The sequence below is a fragment of the Salvelinus fontinalis genome, chromosome 11, assembly GCF_029448725.1.
Source record: "Salvelinus fontinalis isolate EN_2023a chromosome 11, ASM2944872v1, whole genome shotgun sequence".
Classification (NCBI taxonomy): Eukaryota; Metazoa; Chordata; class Actinopteri; order Salmoniformes; family Salmonidae; genus Salvelinus; species Salvelinus fontinalis.
The window spans coordinates 22,757,212-22,775,350 of record NC_074675.1 but is presented as its reverse complement, the minus strand read 5'-3'; the positions used below and the strand labels follow the sequence as shown (position 1 = coordinate 22,775,350).

Sequence of the window (18,139 nt, the reverse complement as noted above, 5' to 3'; positions counted from 1 at the left end):
CACAGATGAAACTGCCTTCTAAGCAGAGTTACAAATAAAAAGCCATATCTCAGACTGGCCTAGAACTCTGCCTAGAATGCCAGCATCCCGGAGTCGCCTCTTCACTGTTGATGTTGAGACTGGTGTTTTGTGGGTACTATTTAATGAAGCTGCCAGTTGAGGACTTGTGAGGCGTCTGTTTCTCAAACTAGACACTCTAAAGTACTTGTCCTCTTGCTCAGTTGTGCATCGCAACCTCCCACTCTTTCTATTCTGGTTAGAGCCAGTTTGTGCTGTTCTGTGAAGGGAATAGTACACAGCGTCGTATGAGATTTTCAGTTTCTTGGCAATTTCTCGCATGGAACCGCATTCATTTCTCAGAACAAGAATAGACTGACGAGTTTCAGAAGAAAGGTCTTTGTTTCTGGCCATTTTGAGCCTGTAATCGCACCCACAAATTCTGATGCTCCAGATACTCAACTAGTCTAAAGAAGGCCAGTTTTAATGCTTCTTTAATCAGAACAACAGTTTTCAGCTGTGCTAACATAATTGCAAAATAGTTTTCTAATGATCAAATAGCCTTTTTAAAATGATAAACTTGGATTAGCTAACACAACGTGCCATTGGAACACAGGAGTGATGGTTGCTGATAATGGGCCTCTGTACACCTATGTAGATATTCCACAAAAAAATCTGCCGTTTCCAGCTACAATAGTGATTTACAACATTAACAATGCCTACACTCTATTTCTGATCAATGTGATGTTATTTTAAATGGACAAAAAATTTGCTTTTCTTTCAAAAACAAGGACATTTCGAAGTGACCCCAAACTTTTGAACAGTAGTGTATAAATACAGTTGAAGTCGGAAGTTTACATACACTTAGGTTGGAGTCATTAAAACTAGTTTTGGCAAGTCGGTTAGGACATCTACTTTATGCATGACACAAGTAATTTTTCTAAATATTGTTTACAGAGATTATTTCACTTATAATTCACTGTATCACAATTCCAGTCGGTCAGAAGTTTACATACACTAAGTTGACTGTGCCTTTAAACAGCATGAAAATTATGTCATGGCTTTTGACGCTTCTGATAGGCTAATTGACATCATTTGAGTCAATTGGAGGTGTACCTGTGGATGCATTTCAAGGCCTACCTTCAAACGCAGTGCCTCTTTGCTTGACATCATGGGAAAATCAAAAGAAATCAGCCAAAACCTCAGAAAAAAGATTGTAGACCTCCACTAGTCTGGTTCATCATTGGGTGCAATTTCCAAACACCTGAAGGTACCACGTTCATCTGTACAAACAATAGTACGCAAGTATAGACACCATGGGACCACGCAGCCGTCATACCGCTCAGGAAGGAGATGCGTTCTGTCTCCTAGAGATGAACATACTTTGGTGTGAAAAGTGCAAATCAATCCCAGAACAACAGCAAAGGACCTTGTGAAGATGCTGGAGGAAACAGGTACAAAAGTATCTACACTGCTCAAAAAAATAAAAGGAACACTAAAATAACACATCCTAGATCTAAATGAATGAAATATTCTCATTAAATTCTTTTTTCTTTACATAGTTGAATGTGCTGACAACAAAATCAAACAAAAATTATCAATGGAAATCAAATTTATCAACCCATGGAGGTCTGAATTTGGAGTCACACTCAAAATTAAAGTGGAAAACCACACTACAGGCTGATCCAACTCTGATGTAATGTCCTTAAAACAAATCAAAATGAGGCTCAATAGTGTGCGTGGCCTCAACGTGCCTGTATGACCTCCCTACAACGCCTGGGCATGCTCCTGATGAGGTGGCGGATGGTCTCCTGAGGGATCCCCTCCCAAACCTGGACTAAAGCATCTGCCAACTCCTGGACAGTCAAGGGTGCAACGTGGCGTTGGTGGATGGAGCGAGACATGATGTCCCAGATGGGCTCAATTGGATTCAGGTCTGGGGAACGGGCGGGCCAGTCCATAGCATCAATGCCTTCCTCTTGCAGGAACTGCTGACACACTCCAGCCACATGAGGTCTAGCATTGTCTTGCATTAGGAGGAACTCAGGGCCAACCGCACCAGCATATGGTCTCACAAGGGGTCTGAGGATCTCATATCGGTACCTAATGGCAGTCAGGCTACCTCTGGCGAGCACATGGAGGGCTGTGCGGCCCCACAAAGAAATGCCACCCCACACCATGACTGACCCACCGCCAAACCGGTCATGCTGGAGGATGTTGCAGGCAGCAGAACGTTCTCCACGGCGTCTCCAGACTCTGTCACGTCTGTCACATGTGCTCAGTGTGAACCTGCTTTCATCTGTGAAGAGCACAGGGCGCCAGTGACGAATTTGCCAATCTTGGTGTTCTCTGGCAAATGCCAAACGTCCTGCACGGTGTTGGGCTGTAAGCACAACCCCCACCTGTGGACGTCGGGCCCTCATACCACTCTCATGGAGTCTGTTTCTGACCGTTTGAGCAGACACATGCACATTTGTGGCCTGCTGGAGGTCATTTTGCAGGGCTCAGGCAGTGCTCCTCCTGCTCCTCCTTGCACAAAGGCGGAGGTAGCAGTCCTGCTGCTGGGTTGTTGCCCTCCTACGGCCTCCTCCACGTCTCCTGATGTACTGGCCTGTCTCCTGGTAGCGCCTCCATGCTCTGGGCACTACGCTGACGGACACAGCAACCTTCTTGCCACAGCTCGCATTGATGTGTCATCCTGGATGAGCTGCACTACCTGAGCCACTTGTGTGGGTTGTAGACTCCGTCTCATGCTACCACTAGAGTGAAAGCACCGCCAGCATTCAAAAGTGACCAAAACATTAGCCAGGAAGCATAGGAACTGAGAAGTGGTCTGTGGTCACCACCTGCAGAACCACTCCTTTATTGGGGGTGTCTTGATAATTGCCTATAATTTCCACCTGTTGTCTATTCCATTTGCACAACAGCATGTGAAATTTATTGTCAATCAGTGTTGCTTCCTACGTGGACAGTTTGATTTCACAGAAGTGTGATAGACTTGGAGTTACATTGTGTTGTTTAAGTGTTCCCTTTATTTTTTTGAGCAGTGTATATCCATAGTAAAACGAGTCCGATATCGACATAACCTGAAAGGCCGCTCAGCAAGGAAGAAGCCACTGCTCCAAAACCGCCATAAAAAAGCCAGACTACGGTTTGCAACTGCACATGGGTCAAATATCGTACTTTTTGGAGAAATGTCCTCTGATCTGATCAGACAAAAATAGAACTGTTTGGCCCTAATAACCATTGTTATGTTTGGAGGAAAAAGGGGGAGGCTTGCAAGCCGAAGAACACCGTCCCAACCGTGAAGCATGGGGGTGGCAGCATCATGTTGTGGGGGTGCTTTGCTGCAGGAGGGACTGGTGCACTTCACAAAATAGATGGCATCATGAGGCAGGAAAATTATGTGGATATATTGAAGCAACATCTCAAGACATAATTCAGAAAGGTAAAGCTTGGTCGCAAATGGATGTTCCAAATGGACAATGACCCCAAACATACTTCCAAAGTTGTGGCAAAATGGCTTAAGGACAACAAAGTCAAGGTATTGGAGTGGCCATCACAAAGCCTTGACCTCAATCCTATAGAAAATATGTGGACAGAACTGAAAAAGTGTGTACGAGCAAGGAGGCCTACAAACCTGACTCAGTTACACCAGCTCTGTCAGGAGGAATGGGACAAAATGTACCCAACTTATTGTGGGAAGCTTGTGGAAGGCTACCCGAAACGTTTGACCCAAGTTAAACAATTTAAAGGCAATGTTACCGAATACTAATTGAGTGTATGTAAACTTCTGACCCACTGGGAATGTGATGAAAGAAATTAAAGCTGAAATAAATCATTCTCTCTACTATTATTCTGAGATTTTGCATTCTTGCAATAAAGTTGTGATCCTAACTGACCTAAAGACAGGGAATTTTTACAAGGATTAAATGTCAGAAATTGTGTAAACTTCCGACTTCAACTGTATGTGCCTTTTTTCAATGCTGATTGGAATGTCATTGAGAAAACGTAGAAGTGTCAAAGATTTTTTTTGCTAACCTCTCTGAATTTAAAAGTAATCCTCGAAGTAAGCATTCGTTTTTCAAAAAGTATCTGAAATCTCATTACAATATTTTTGCTGGTAACGTAATGGATTACAGTTACCGTTTTTTTGTAGTCCCTTACATGGTCCCACTTATACGGCTTGGAGCCTTCGCTCCTCCATTGATGTACCTTTGTGTGTATTGGAGGGAGTGCAAGACTATATTAGTGCATCAGTGAAAAAGAGGTTGTATGACAGAGGGAGTGTGTGTGTTTGTTAGAGGGCACTCTTAGAGGGTTTTCTGCTGGCTCTAATTACAGACCCAAAACATGCGTATTTCCTCACTTTCTGCCTGAGTACCTCCCCTCAACACACACACACACACACACACACACACACACACACACACACACATTACCAAACCACAGCTTTAGTTGCCCTCGCTCACACTCCCAAAGAAGCCAATGCCCCAGATCTTCTTGGTCACACACACTCAGATACACACTTAGACCAATGCCCCACAAAGGGAAAGAAAGACTCTCTGTTGGGGCTGGGAAAAGTGGTCCGACTCTGCAGTGTAGACAGCATACCATGTGAAACTGGGTGCTGCCGTCCACCTAGCAGAGAGAGTACACAGTGGGCTACAGCTCTCCAGGAAATATTCTGTATGTAAGAGAAAGCATCTCAATAGCCTTCCAATTTTCCTCTGTCGTCAGATCTGAAAAAGGGAAAGCTTAAAACAATATTGAGGAAGATTTACGGGAAATTGACTCTTCAATTATTTCATCGTAGCGGCAGAAAGGAGACAAGGAACTTTGGAATCATGACCTTCATGGATGGACAGTCAAAAAGGTAATAGAATGGGGTTTTAGAATGTAGGCTGAGGTGAGTTGATGCATGCGTGGAAAGCGTGTCTGTTTACTGTTCCATTAAAACCATGGTGAATTATTTCCCAGGGAAGGTCAATCATTATAAACCAAATCCTGAGATGCTACTCATCCATAACATTCCATAGTAAATGCCCTGCGAAGAATAACAAACTCTGGATAGGATAAGTCATGTATATTAGTCTCTTTATTAAGTGACACAGATGTACATTAAACATTGTGTACAATATGACAATGGGCAAAACATGTAAAAGGCGCTGTTGTACCATACCAGCAACTTTAGTTGACAATTTGTAAATGTTAATTGAATGTCAAATAAAGATGTTGTCCGTGAGGCTTTTTTGTTTCTCGCTCTGGGTCTGCAAACTACAGGCATATTTCCCCACTGTGTGTTTGTGTGTATTAGATACTTCAAGAGTTACTGTAGATTTACTACAAAACCGGAGTCAAGATATTAATAGTTAAATATGTTTCACTCACACAACCACAATAATGTGTGCATGGTGTAACACAGGATCCTTCATGAGTTACTGTAGATGAACTACAAAACCGGAGTCATTAAATAAAACTTTAAAATGGACAAACATGTTTCACGCAGACACACCCGCGCGCGCACACAAACACACACACACACACACGCACACACACGCACACACACACACACACACACGCACACACAGGGTTATGTACCAATATAGCTGCAGTCCAGAGAGAAACAAGAGGCATCAGTTATGATGACAGTTAAATTACATATTGCAAATGCAAGTGCAGCATACATGAACAAAAGAAATGGTCCTTGTGAGTATTTCTGGATTCTGTGGCTTCAGTGTTTGTGTTTTGGGCATTACAAGCCCTTGCCAGTCCTCACTAAGTACATTTCTTCCCCCTCAAAGTAGTAAAAGTCTACATTTCAAACCAGATTTAGTGGTTTTGTGTGGGAGGCATGTCCATGGAGTAAAAATACCCTTTAGCCAGCGGTGTAGTGACATATCACTCCTTTCCTAAAAACTCAAGCCTGTGCTCTTTTCTGTAACTTACACTCACAACAATGTCATATGATGAGATAAACACATGGGGTCACTTCAGAACTTCCAATAATGTTATATCCTTAGAGCTGAGCATATGAGGTACATGAATGTAAACTATGTTTAATTGCTGCTTAGTTTGCTTGGTATGTCAATCAATCGTTACGTTTATAAGCTTTGTCTTGCCTGAAGGAATGTAGCCCCTTCCAAGTGACCTGTCTTTAACATACCATAAGGCAGCAGTGGAAATCAATGGGTGCATAAATACCTATATAGTAAAATAGAATCAATATGCATGAGTAGGATGGTTACCGTCCTCAAAAGGGAATATAGGTACATTCTAATAGATCAGTGAGTGAAGTTAATTCAACCTCATTCTACCAGGAAAGTGCTTCAAACTCTGTCCTCGTTCATGCTCATAAGAGCTGTACACTCATAATCATTCCCTGGACAACAACAACGCTCAAATCGGTTAACAAAATAATATGTTGTGAGGCTCTTCAGTTCTCAGGTTACTTCAATGTCAGTTTATAATGATTCAAGTTCACGTTATCAGTACCAGCAGTACCAGCCTCAAACTGAGCAGCAATCAATATAGTGTCATATAAAGTAAATGTAATTTTTGGAGGGTATATAAATCCATCTTTGGAGAGTGAGAGCATGTAAGGATTCTCACTGGTAGCCGAGTATGTGACATCAGAAGGAGGCAAAGGGAGTAAAACGTCTGTCTCTGCCAAATGTGCCAATGCCAAAAGACATTCGGCTGTCTGCGTTCCCCTTTGCACAGGTCTGTTTTTTGTCTGTTTTGGCCCAGAGACAAAATAGAGGTACATGTATACTGTGAAGTAGCGGAAAAACTATGTCTTGGTTCAGAGGCAATGTAAAACATTGAGTAGGATTACAGTTAAATAGAGCACAATAAAGAGACGGACCTTTGATGCATATAACAGCTCCGTGGGAGTGTGGGAGTTGTTGGGTGAATGTATTTGTGGGTATGAGTGCATGTGAACGTATGTGTTCGACGAATGCTTGTGTATACATGTGCGCGTGTGTGTATCTGAAAAAAAAAAACGTACGCGTGCTCATTCGTCAACTAGGCCATGTGGTGCGTCGGACTCGTTTGTCAGCATTCATTGGCTCAGAACCTGGTGTGCCGGGTTTCAACCAGGATCCTGTTTCATTCCACAGTAATGTAGGTATCTTTTCCTGCCACACCTCACATCCTTTCAGAGAAAAAAAACGTCGGAGTCATTAGTTACGTCTGTCTACCTGGCATCGGAATGGAGGTTATGCAGAGGAGACAATGAAAGAAGGAAGACAGAGGTGGCGATCCCAGAGTTAGAAAGTGTCTTTCAGCAGTCCCAGTTTCCGGAGCGCATCTCTGCGTGACTCATCCGTCGCTCCCCGTCCAGAGAACTGCACAGTGATCCCTTGGGAGCGGAAGGACGGCTTGGAGACGGCGGACTTCGGCCGGGGCTCCGGGGGAGACGCCACCATCCTGTTGGAGCTAGGGGGAGTGCTGTAGCGGAAAGGTCTGGGGGCTTGAGAAGGCACTGGGGATGAAGCTTTGCTGGGGGACCTCACTAGAGTGTGTGCGAGGATGTCAGGGGTGGTAACGGGGGAGGGTGTGGTGTGGGATGGGGTGACCATTCTGGTCTTCCCCCCGTAGCTGTTGACCTCGTAGGGCATGGTTTCTACTTTGGTTGGGATGGAGGTGGAGGTTGGTGGAGGCATCACTCTGGCTGGGGTGGAGTTGAAAACTGGGGGAGGCATCACTCTGGCTGGGGTGAAGTTGGAGGTTGGGGGAGGCATCACTCTGGCTGGGGTGGGGGTGGAGACAGGCGGAGGCATCACTCTGGCTGGGGTGAAGTTGGAGGCTGGGGGAGGCATCACTCTGGCTGAGGTGGATGCTGGGGGAGGTATGGCCCTGTTCTGGATGTCTGGTTGTGGTGGATCAGCCCTGGTTGTGGTAACAGGAGCAGGTTTCATTACCTTAGTCTTACCCCCGTAAGGGTTGAAGTCACTGTGAGAGGTCACTGGGTGGGCCTTACTGCCATGGCTACTGGTGGAGGGAGCAGCAGCAGCAGCCTTCGAGGGGTTCACCACGATGGTCTTCCCGCCGTAGCTGTTAAAGTCCTTGGACGAGACTTCGGGCGGGGGAGAAGCAAGCTTGTTGTCATGGATACTGGCGTGAGAGCTGTTGGTGTTGACCGTTACTGGTGGCAAGGGGCTTGCCTGTCTGGCCACGCCTGGTTTACTCACGGGTGTCAGTGTAGGGGTAGGTATAGGAACGGGTGTAGGGGTGGCAACCGGAATTGGGGCAGCAGCGGGTTTGGTGTTTGTGCTGCTATTGGGGGTGATTATAAGAGAGAAATCCCCTGACGGGGAGCGGTTTCGGCTCAAGCCCAGTTTGGACAGTGCCTCCATCCGGGACTTATTTGGAGTGGGATCCCTGAAAGACACACTGCGGGTGGGAAGGTTTACCTGGACCTTCTGCAGCCCATGGAGTTCCTCTGCCTCCACAGGGTGGGACGTCCCTGATAGGTTAGCCAGCATCTGAGACTTCCTGTCCTGGAGGTTCACACTGGCCAGCGAATCGCTGTGGTGCTGGTTGCTGCCCATTATCATGCTGATGTTGACGGGGTAATGGTTGGGCTTGGCTGAGGTGGTCGGGCCCTGTTTGATTGGATAATCTGGGGAGGTGGGTGGTCTCTCTATGTTCTCTAAATCAAGGTTCCTATGGTGGTTGGACAGGAGGGAGGAGGAGAGGATGTTGGTGTTCCCCCCGCTCCCCTGGTGCTCGGCGATCTTCTGGGCGATGACGACGGGGGTGGGGACGGAGCCTACAGGCTGGTACAGGGCGTGGCCATAGGGGGCATGGTCTTTTCCAGGAAGGGGCAGGTTGCACTCTGTAGGGAAGTTTTCCATCACCTCGCGCCTCGGTTTGTTATCAAAATGCCTCTCAGGGTTGTTCATTACCATATTCTGGGTGAAATCTGCAAAAAGAAAGTTTGAGATGTAAACTCATCAGTTCTCTATACGTTCTGTATCTTCAAAAGACAAGGTCAATGGCAAGTCTATATCTTCAAAAAACCATTGGGTCAATGGCAAGTCTGAATCATATTTCTTGTAGAATGACTACACAGTGCAAATGTCAATGCTGAGTAATCCGTCATTCTGATGACAGTGATAAAGTCTGATCTCATTTGACTGTAGTAATTCTAATGATCAAAGGGACTGGTAATCGTAATCAAATGTAAACAGTACTGTTCAGGGTGGAGCAAGTAGTGTACTGTGCTGTACCTGGCATGGAAGACTTGAACGGTGCCTGTATAGGGTTGACTAGATCAGGCTGTGCTGGGCGAACCAGGTCTATGATGTCCTGGTCCTTGGTGCTGGTGTGTCTGTCCAAGGCTGAGCGGGGTGGTACGGGGCTGGGGGCGGATGCCAGGATGGGGGGTCCTGGCCCATCAAGCTCATCTACTGCTGGGGCAGTCAGAAGGGAGTCGATGGTCTCCTCAAAGAACAGGATACAATCCTGCTCCTCCTGGCTTAAGAACTGAAGCGTCTTATCCTCCTGTAGGGGGCGACACAGAGCACAGGGCAACACAACACACATGAGTTACTTGGAAGAACCGGCTACAGGGACACACTAGTAGATCATCAAAAACGTAGGTTAAAGGTGCTCTTTGGTTAAGGGGTAATTGGTCATACATGAGTTACTGTTATACAATAATGCATCTTCTATACCATCTCAGGTCCAGTGTATGGAATATACTTCCTGTTGCCCAAAAAAGGTATGTAAAGGATGTAAACAAACACAGATCCTGTTGGTTTAGCCTTTCCCCTCATACTCGAAAGGACTACACCCACTACACCGAATGTTGATCTGCCGTTCGTCTGGCGTTGGTGGACATCTGACTGCCAACATTTTTGCACAATTCTTAACTGAGAGACCCTGTGTCCCAATCCATCCAGCTGCCTGCCATCTCTCGTATGTTTTTGTATGCATATGAGCGACGGTGAGAACACAGGGCTGCTTGTTCGTGCTCTCCCACCTCCCAACGTTCTAAATCCCCCCCACAACCTAGCTCAGAAACCTGGAGGGAGGAGCCTACACCCTCTAGCCCCTCCTACAGGGAGACCTCACTGCCTACATGTTACATCACTACCTGTCCCTCTGTACAGAGCACATGCAGCCACAGAACACAACGGGCATAGGGTATCCAATGATAGGGCTGCTTTGACGGCTGCAGGATGACACTGACTACAGCTTTTCCACTGCTCTCTAGGTTCTGTTTCACTCAAGATAATGCGCTGAATCAAAGGGCAACATGGTTAGATTGTTTAAAATGAACAATTTTTCCTGGGTTTCTGAAAAAGGCATTAGGTCAACAGAATGCACAATCCAGCTAGAGACTAGCTATACATACTGTAGATCCCCCATAAGACAACGTGTCATCTAAATACACACATGTAGGGAGTAGACACACAAACCCAGGAAAGCGCACACAGACACAAATACCTGGCTGACCATGGCCCATTTTTATTGCAACAAGAAAGTAAAAAACAGATGCACCCATACACCTTTCATTGACAATTACCACCACTGTCAATCAGTGACAAACAAAATATTTTTGTTTGCTGTTTCTGGTTACGACCCTGTGCCTGTGATTACTAGGGTAACAGGTTACCATAGCAGCAGGATGCCATCTCGTTGCTAGGCATCACTGTAGGGATGGAGAGATTTTTTACCAGAGGTAAATATTTACCACAACACAGACCTGTTCTATTCAGCCACACATACACACACCAACCATACACACACATGTACGCACGCACCCATGTGCACACTCACTCACACACACGCACCAACACACACGCACGCACACACATACCTGCAGACAAACTCAGTTGAAACCAAACATAAAGACCACTGACTTTTGTTGTGTGATGCAGGACCTACAAAACTGCACCTTAACCGGTTTCCCGTAGTCTCCGTGGTGTGTGTGTGTGTGTGTGTGTGTGTCATCCCTGAGGCATGCAACAGGATGTAGTGGTTAATCCTGTGTAATTTCTCAGTGACAGTATGACAGAGGGGGGCATGGAGACAGACTTTGCTGTATAAACAGCACAGTCAGGTTTTTTAAAAGTCACACAATGAAAAGCACCTGCTCTCAAACAGGAACAGGTGAATTCTTCAATGCCATGCCCCCCTAACATGGGTGCATAAATTGTGAACAAAGGGAGAAATATTTATAATTTTTTTATTTGAGATACTAAGAGAATAAACCATTAACTGAAAGGGTTTCATACAAGTTATACTCACAAATGGTCTACTGCGGGAGTTTCTATTAGCGACATCATGACCCCCGTTGACCCCGAAATGGAGGTTCGGATTGGCCTGCACTCGGACGTCCATGGTTATCGGGTCAAATGCCAGGCGACTCGTGGGTATCTCATGAAGGGTCAGTGGCTTCCGAGCAGTCCTTGGAGAGAAAGTCCGCGAACGTGTCTGCTCTCACTCTGAATAATCTTTGAATCTCCTCAAACACAGTCTAGAAACAAATAGAGAGAGGAGGAACGGCTTAAAGGAAAGGAGGCCAGCTCAAACAATAACACAGTAGTAATTGTACAGTATAAGACTACTTCCCTGATAGCCTGAACTAAGACTGTACAGTAATAGAATGAATGTAATAACACAGTGGCGTTTTGGTTTACTATAACATCAATATCATGTTGTTGACTGTCTAAATACTCTCAGGGGGAACAGCTGGTGAGAACAGAACACTCCCCCACAGCTCCCCTGGGAAAATGTCTCCCTCATTCCTTCCCTCCCCAAACACTTATTCAGTGTCAACCTATATCATGTAAATACCAAACTCTCAACACAACGTTTGAACTCCAAGCTGACACTGACTCAACCATCTCAGCTGAAGTGAAGTATCAAAGTCATTTTGCAACAGGTTGTCATGTTTGCCACTGCTGGTCGCCTCAGGTCGAGGGGAAACACATCCCCAAGTCATAGTCAAGAACAAGGTGCACCTTGTTCAGTAGGTCCCTAGACTAGTGCGCCCTTGTCGTCTGTGATAGTTATTACGCTCTCTATAGCAGGTAGTTATTCCAATATACCTATTACATATAGTTACGTTTTTTTTCCACCAGTCAGTCCGTGGGTAGTCATGGCTCAGAATCACTGGTACAGAGCTCATAAACTGATAGACGAGTTATCCTGGATCAGGTATGTTAGCGACGAGCAAACAGGCTCCACCAGACAAGCCCTCCTTGTTTAGGACCTTCCAATACACCTACATTGGACGCTCAAAGCTGTTGAGTGATTTGTCAAGGTGACTGCTTTGACACATTCCATTCTCGCCACTGGTTTCGATGTAGCCTATGAATTTGGTCATGATCAAATAAAACCTAAAATGAAGATATTTTGCTTCATATTCCCAGTCCCAGTATTTTCTATGCAAATATTCTACCCAGTGAGTCCAAAATAGGTTTCCATAGACACAGGGTATGGGAGACACATTTACATTGAATGTACTTTACTTAACTTTCTTACAAATTGAGAGATGCACTTACCTTTATAATAATCTTAAAATAACCATAGGCTACAGAGAAAACTATCAAAATGTCCCAAAACTCCACTCTGTATACAGGGATGGAGTAACAAACTCTTCCTTTTCGTAGAACAAAAACATAAAATCGTCAGCTTTGTTCTCAAAGTTCTCTTCCCTCCCGTCTCCTCGCGGAACAGGCGTGCTTGGCGAACTCCCCGTGCGTAATGTGGCAGGTCTCCTGTTCCAGTGGAGCGTCAAGCGCACAGGACTCCACCCAATACAGCAGCTGAGCAGTAAACTGGAGCTTTCATTCAAGTGCTAGAGACTGCCCACTGACTCATAGAAATGATTAAGAGCGTCTTTCTTTGAGTCCCAGTTAAATATGTAGGCGATTATAGGCTTTTTCACTTAGACATTTAAGCAACCTTGAACTTAACGCATGCACTAACGTGTCACATCTGTAACGTTCTGCAAACCTTTTACTACAGACCCTATTGCCTTAATAATTATGAGCTAATATCATGCACGAAATGTAATCAATAATACTGTTTAGCCTACAAATTCCGTGTAGCAGCTTTTGCCCTGCCCTGATTGGGACCAACATTTAACAAACCAGACTCTCTAGACTAGAGTTTCATTAGTTTCAGCTTTGGCACAAATGAGGTTGGCACCCAATGCACGACATACCCTGGCCTTGTTAATAACATTTCATTCATAAGCAGGCATGTCTGTTATTTTCATGAATCATTGAGCATCTCTTGTTTTCCCAGCCTAATGAATGACATAATTATTGGAATTCCAAAATCACCATAGCCACACCAAAATTAAAATCCAAGACAATTGGAGGATTGTTATGTAATTTGGTTTACCTGCCAACATTGTGTTTAATTTGAGGACATGTATTTTTTTTGTCATGACTCGGGAAGTCTTTGGCCGCAGTTTTTGCTGCTGGCGTTACACTATTCGCCACCCATAATCGAAAGAGGGTTCGTCTTTGTACCTGTGCCATAATGGCTTCTGTGACCGCATAGCAGCACCATTCAGCGTTATCGCCATTTTAAAGTAACATTTATTCTTATTTTGTGTTTGAAAAAAGCGTAAAGCTAATATCGGTGATTTAACGCCACCTGCAGTGCTGGAGCACCCAGTGGCGATCCTCAGAACCTCAGAAAAAAACTCAGAAAATAAATTGTAGACCTCCACAAGTCTGGTTCATCCTTGGGAGCAATTTCCAAATGCCTGAAGGTACCACATTCATCTGTACAAACAATAGTACGCAAGTATAAACACCATGGGACCACGCAGCCGTCCTACCGCTCAGGAAGGAGATGCGTTCTGTCTCCTAGAGATGAACGTGCTTTGGTGCGAAAAGTGCAAATCAATCCCAGAACAACAGCAAAGGACCTTGTGAAGATGCTGGAGGAAACAGGTACAAAAGTATCTATATCCACAGTAAACATGAGTCCTATATCGACATAACCTGAAAGGCCGCTCAGCAAGGAAGAAGCCACTGCTCCAAAACCGACATAAAAAAGCCAGACTACGGTTTGCAACTGCACATGGGGACAAAGATCGTACTTTTTGGAGAAATGTCCTCTGGTCTGATCAAACAAAAATAGAACAGTTTGGCCCTAATGACCATCGTTATGTTTGGAGGAAAAAGTGGGAGGCTTGCAAGCCGAAGAACACCGTCCCAACTGTGAAGCACGGGGGTGGCAGCATCATTTTGTGGGGGGCTTTGCTGACTGGTGCACTTCACAAAATAGATGGCATCATGAGGAAGGACAATTATGTGGATATATTGAAGCAACACCTCAAGACTTGGTCGCAAATGGGTTTTCCAAATGGACAATGACCACAAGCATACTTCCAAAGTTGTGGCAAAATGGCTTAAGGACAACAAAGTCAAGGTATTGGAGTGGCCATCACAAAGGCCTGACCTCAATCCCATTTGTGGGCAGAACTGAAAAAGCGTGTGCGAGCAAGGAGGCTTTCAAACCTGACTCAGTTACACCAGCTCTGTCAGGAGGAATAGGCCAAAGTTCACCCAACTTATTGTGGGAAGCTTGTGGAAGGCTACCCAAAACGTTTGACCCAAGTTAAACAATTTAAAGGCAATGTTACCAAATACTAATTGAGTGTATGTAAACTTCTGACCCACTGGGAATGTGATGAAAGAAATAAAAGCTGAAATAAATCATTCTCTCTACTATTATTCTGACATTTCACATTCTTAAAATAAAGTGGTGATCCTAACTGACCTAAAACAGGGAATATTTACTAGGATTTAATGTCAGGAATTGTGAAAAACTGAGTTTAAATGTATTTGGCTAAGGTGTATGTGAACTTTCGACTTCAACTGTATATACAGTACCAGTCAAAAGTTTGGACACACCTACTCATTCAGGGGTTTTTCCTCATTTTTACTATTTTCTACATTGTAGAACAATAGTGAAGACGTCAAAACTATGAAATACACACATGGAATCATGCAGTAACCAAAAAGTGTAAAACAAATCAAAGTATATTTTAAATTGGAGATTCTTCAAAGTAGCCACCCTTTGCCTTGATGACAGCTTTGCACAATCTTGGCATTCTCTCAACCAGCTTCACCAGGAATTCAGAATGCAGAATCATCCAACTCAGAATTCCAGTTCGGGAACTCGGGCCTCTTTCTAGAGCTCTGACCTGAAGATCACTGACATCATGATTCAACCTTGTTTGTTCCCCCAGAGTTACCAGTTGTTTTGAAAGCACCATAAATCCTGAGAATGCCAGACTTTGATGACAAGGTTTGCCCACAAGAAGGACCACCGCGCCACCTTCCTGTTCAATTGAGCACAGCACAACGGTGAGTCCTAAAATGTCTTGCATGCTGCTGCATAAATTATGTAATATTCCAGGGAGATATCTATACCGTAGCTAAGAAAGTATTGCTAAGTGTATGTTGTGTAGTAAGCTGTTAGTAGCCCATGTGCCTGACCCTAACAATTTTAGTCCCTTTCCCACCTCATAATTTAGCCTACTGTTCTGACTTCGTAGTGCATGCACAATATTTACATGCTAAAATCGCCACTGATCCCCGCCATCTAGCAGTGGTGTAAAAAGTATTCAAATCTCATACTTGAGTAAAATTAAAAGACACCTTACTAGAAAATGACTCAAGATAAAGTGAAAGTCACCCAGTAAAATACTACTTGAGTAAAAATCTAAAAGTATTTGGTTTTAAATATACTTAAGTATCAAAAGTAAATGTAGTTGCAAAAATATACTTAAGTATCAAAAGTAAAAGTACATATCATTTAAAATTCCTTGTATTAAGCAAATCAGATGGCACAATTTTCTTGTGTTTTAAATTTATTTTTGGATACTCAGACATCATTTACAAACACAGTATTGTGTTTAGTGAGTCTGCCAGATCAGAGGCAGTAGTGATGACCAGGGATGTTCTCTTGAAGTGTGCGAATTGGACACTTTCCTGTCCTGCTAAGCATTTAAAGTGTAACGAGTACATTTGGGCGTCAGGGAAAATGTATGGAGTAAAATGTACCACATTTTCTTTAGGAATGTAATGAAGTAAAAGTTGTCAAAATATAAATAGTAAAGTGAAATACAAATACCCAAAAAAACTACTTAAGTAGTACCTCAAAGTATTTTTTACTTAAGTACTTTACACCACTGCCATCTAGTGGCCTCAACAAATGAAAGCATTTTCTTCAAAACATGTTGGGTTTATGGACTGCCAGTGGCGATTTTAGCATGTCAATATTGGTGATACATGCCAGCAAAGCCACTACACAACACTAAACATTACATGAATTGCACTATAACGGTGACAAACGGTGAACACAAACTGTTAGATCCTACATAAAGCTGTCCCAACAGCAGAGCTTTCTTTTCAGCACCATGGAGTGAATCCTTACCACCGCTACGACTGGCTATCAGCCTTTTCTAGCAGCGAAATAGTTAATTCAGCCTCATTTACTGCCATTTTAAAAACCATATCTGATATGGCTGACTTGTTTAAACAAATGTGGTGTCTACTGACAATTGAGATGTACAAACTATGGCATAAGAGAACGATGAGCGGTTAAGAGGCAATCCGTCATTTCGATTAAGACCTTAATGAGCGAGCTAAAACGGTCGTAGTTGTCAATAGGTGTATTGGAGGCGAAGTCGGGTGCAGAAGAGCAGAGTATAATAAACAGGCGCACTTTTATTATAGTTCCAAACATGAGCATTACATAAAACAAACGCGCTCAAAAAAAACCGGAACATAAAAGTAAAGCACCTAAACTAACACCACATATCATGAAAACAATTACACACAAAACATGATGGAAAACAGAGGGTTAAATACAAGTAGCTTGATTGGGAAATGAAAACCAGGTGTGTATGGAAACAAGACAAGACAAATGGATATATGAAAAATGGAGCGGCCATGGCTAGAAAGCCGGTGACGTCGATCGCCGAACGCCGCCCAAACAAGGAGAGGAGGCGACTTCGGCCGAAGTCGTGACAGTAGTCGTGACAGTAGTCAATATAACTATTTGTTCAGCGCCAGAATTCAGAACATGGGCCGTTCTTACAGTATTCTCCCTGTACAGAAAGTGAGAAACATTGTATGAATAAAGGGGGCATATAAGCAGACAATGAAATCTCTTACCATATTCGATGATGACATTTCTCTAAAACAGGCCATAGGCTACATGTTCACCACCAAGTCAGAACAGTAGGCTAAATTATGAGGGGGAAAGGGACCACATTTTTTGTGTGAGGCACATGGGCTACTAACAGCTTACTACACAACGTAATATTACTTTCTTAGCTACAGTATGCATATTTCCCTGGCATATTACATAATTTATGCAGCAGCATACAAGACATTTTTCATACTCACCATTGTGCTGTGCTCACTTGAACAGGAAGGTGGCTCGGCGGTCCTTCTTATGGGCACATTTTTTTCATGAAACTTTTTCATCAAAGTCTGGCATTCTCTGGATTTATGGTGCTTTCAAAACAACTGTGAACTTTCAAAAAACAAGGTTGAATCATGATGACGTCAGTGATCTTCAGGTCGGAGCTCTAGAAAGAGGCCCGAGTTCCCGACTTGAATTCCGAGTGTTATGACCGTTCAAAACATATAGTTCTCAGTTGTCTTGAACACAATGAAGTCTGAGATTTCCCAGTTTTGAGTTTCCAGTTGTTTTGAACGCGGCAGAAGTCATGCTGAATTGACAGCATGGTCAATGTATTCAACCTTTTCTGGCCCATGGTGTTGCATGTGAATGTTTGTCCTTTTAACCTTGGAAAAGAGACCCTTAAACCCAGACTTGGACCACACACCCTTTCCACCAAATAGCAGGAAAAGAAAATAATTTATCTTCATATGACAAGGATTTGCCAGTAGATTGTCAACGTGATACATGAAGATGACTGCTTGTCTAGCTTGCTAGCTAAGATTTTGAAAGAATGATGTTGACATGATAAGTCCAATCAACGCTACGGTAGATAAAACGTGATTTGACATAATTTTATCTGTGGCCTATGACGAGCCTTCTTGGATTTGCACTTCTTATGTAAATATATGGCAGCACCCAAGGGGGCTTCAACTTCCTAGCTGTCCCTGTAGATTGTGAT

General features: G+C 43.9%; 1 protein-coding gene across 1 annotated transcript; it reads right to left on the bottom strand.

Annotated features, from left to right (window-relative positions):
- Positions 1–5,077: 5,077 nt before the first annotated feature.
- Positions 5,078–12,805, bottom strand: LOC129865301 (mucin-5AC-like). Its single transcript, XM_055937966.1, has 4 exons — positions 12,522–12,805; positions 11,263–11,491; positions 9,237–9,510; positions 5,078–8,929 (listed from the first exon to the last, which is right to left on the bottom strand). The coding sequence occupies exons 2-4, from the start codon at positions 11,353–11,355 to the stop codon at positions 7,272–7,274; spliced, it is 2,025 nt and encodes a 674-aa protein (XP_055793941.1). The 5' UTR covers positions 11,356–11,491; positions 12,522–12,805; the 3' UTR covers positions 5,078–7,271.
- Between the last annotated feature and the right edge of the window lie 5,334 nt (positions 12,806–18,139).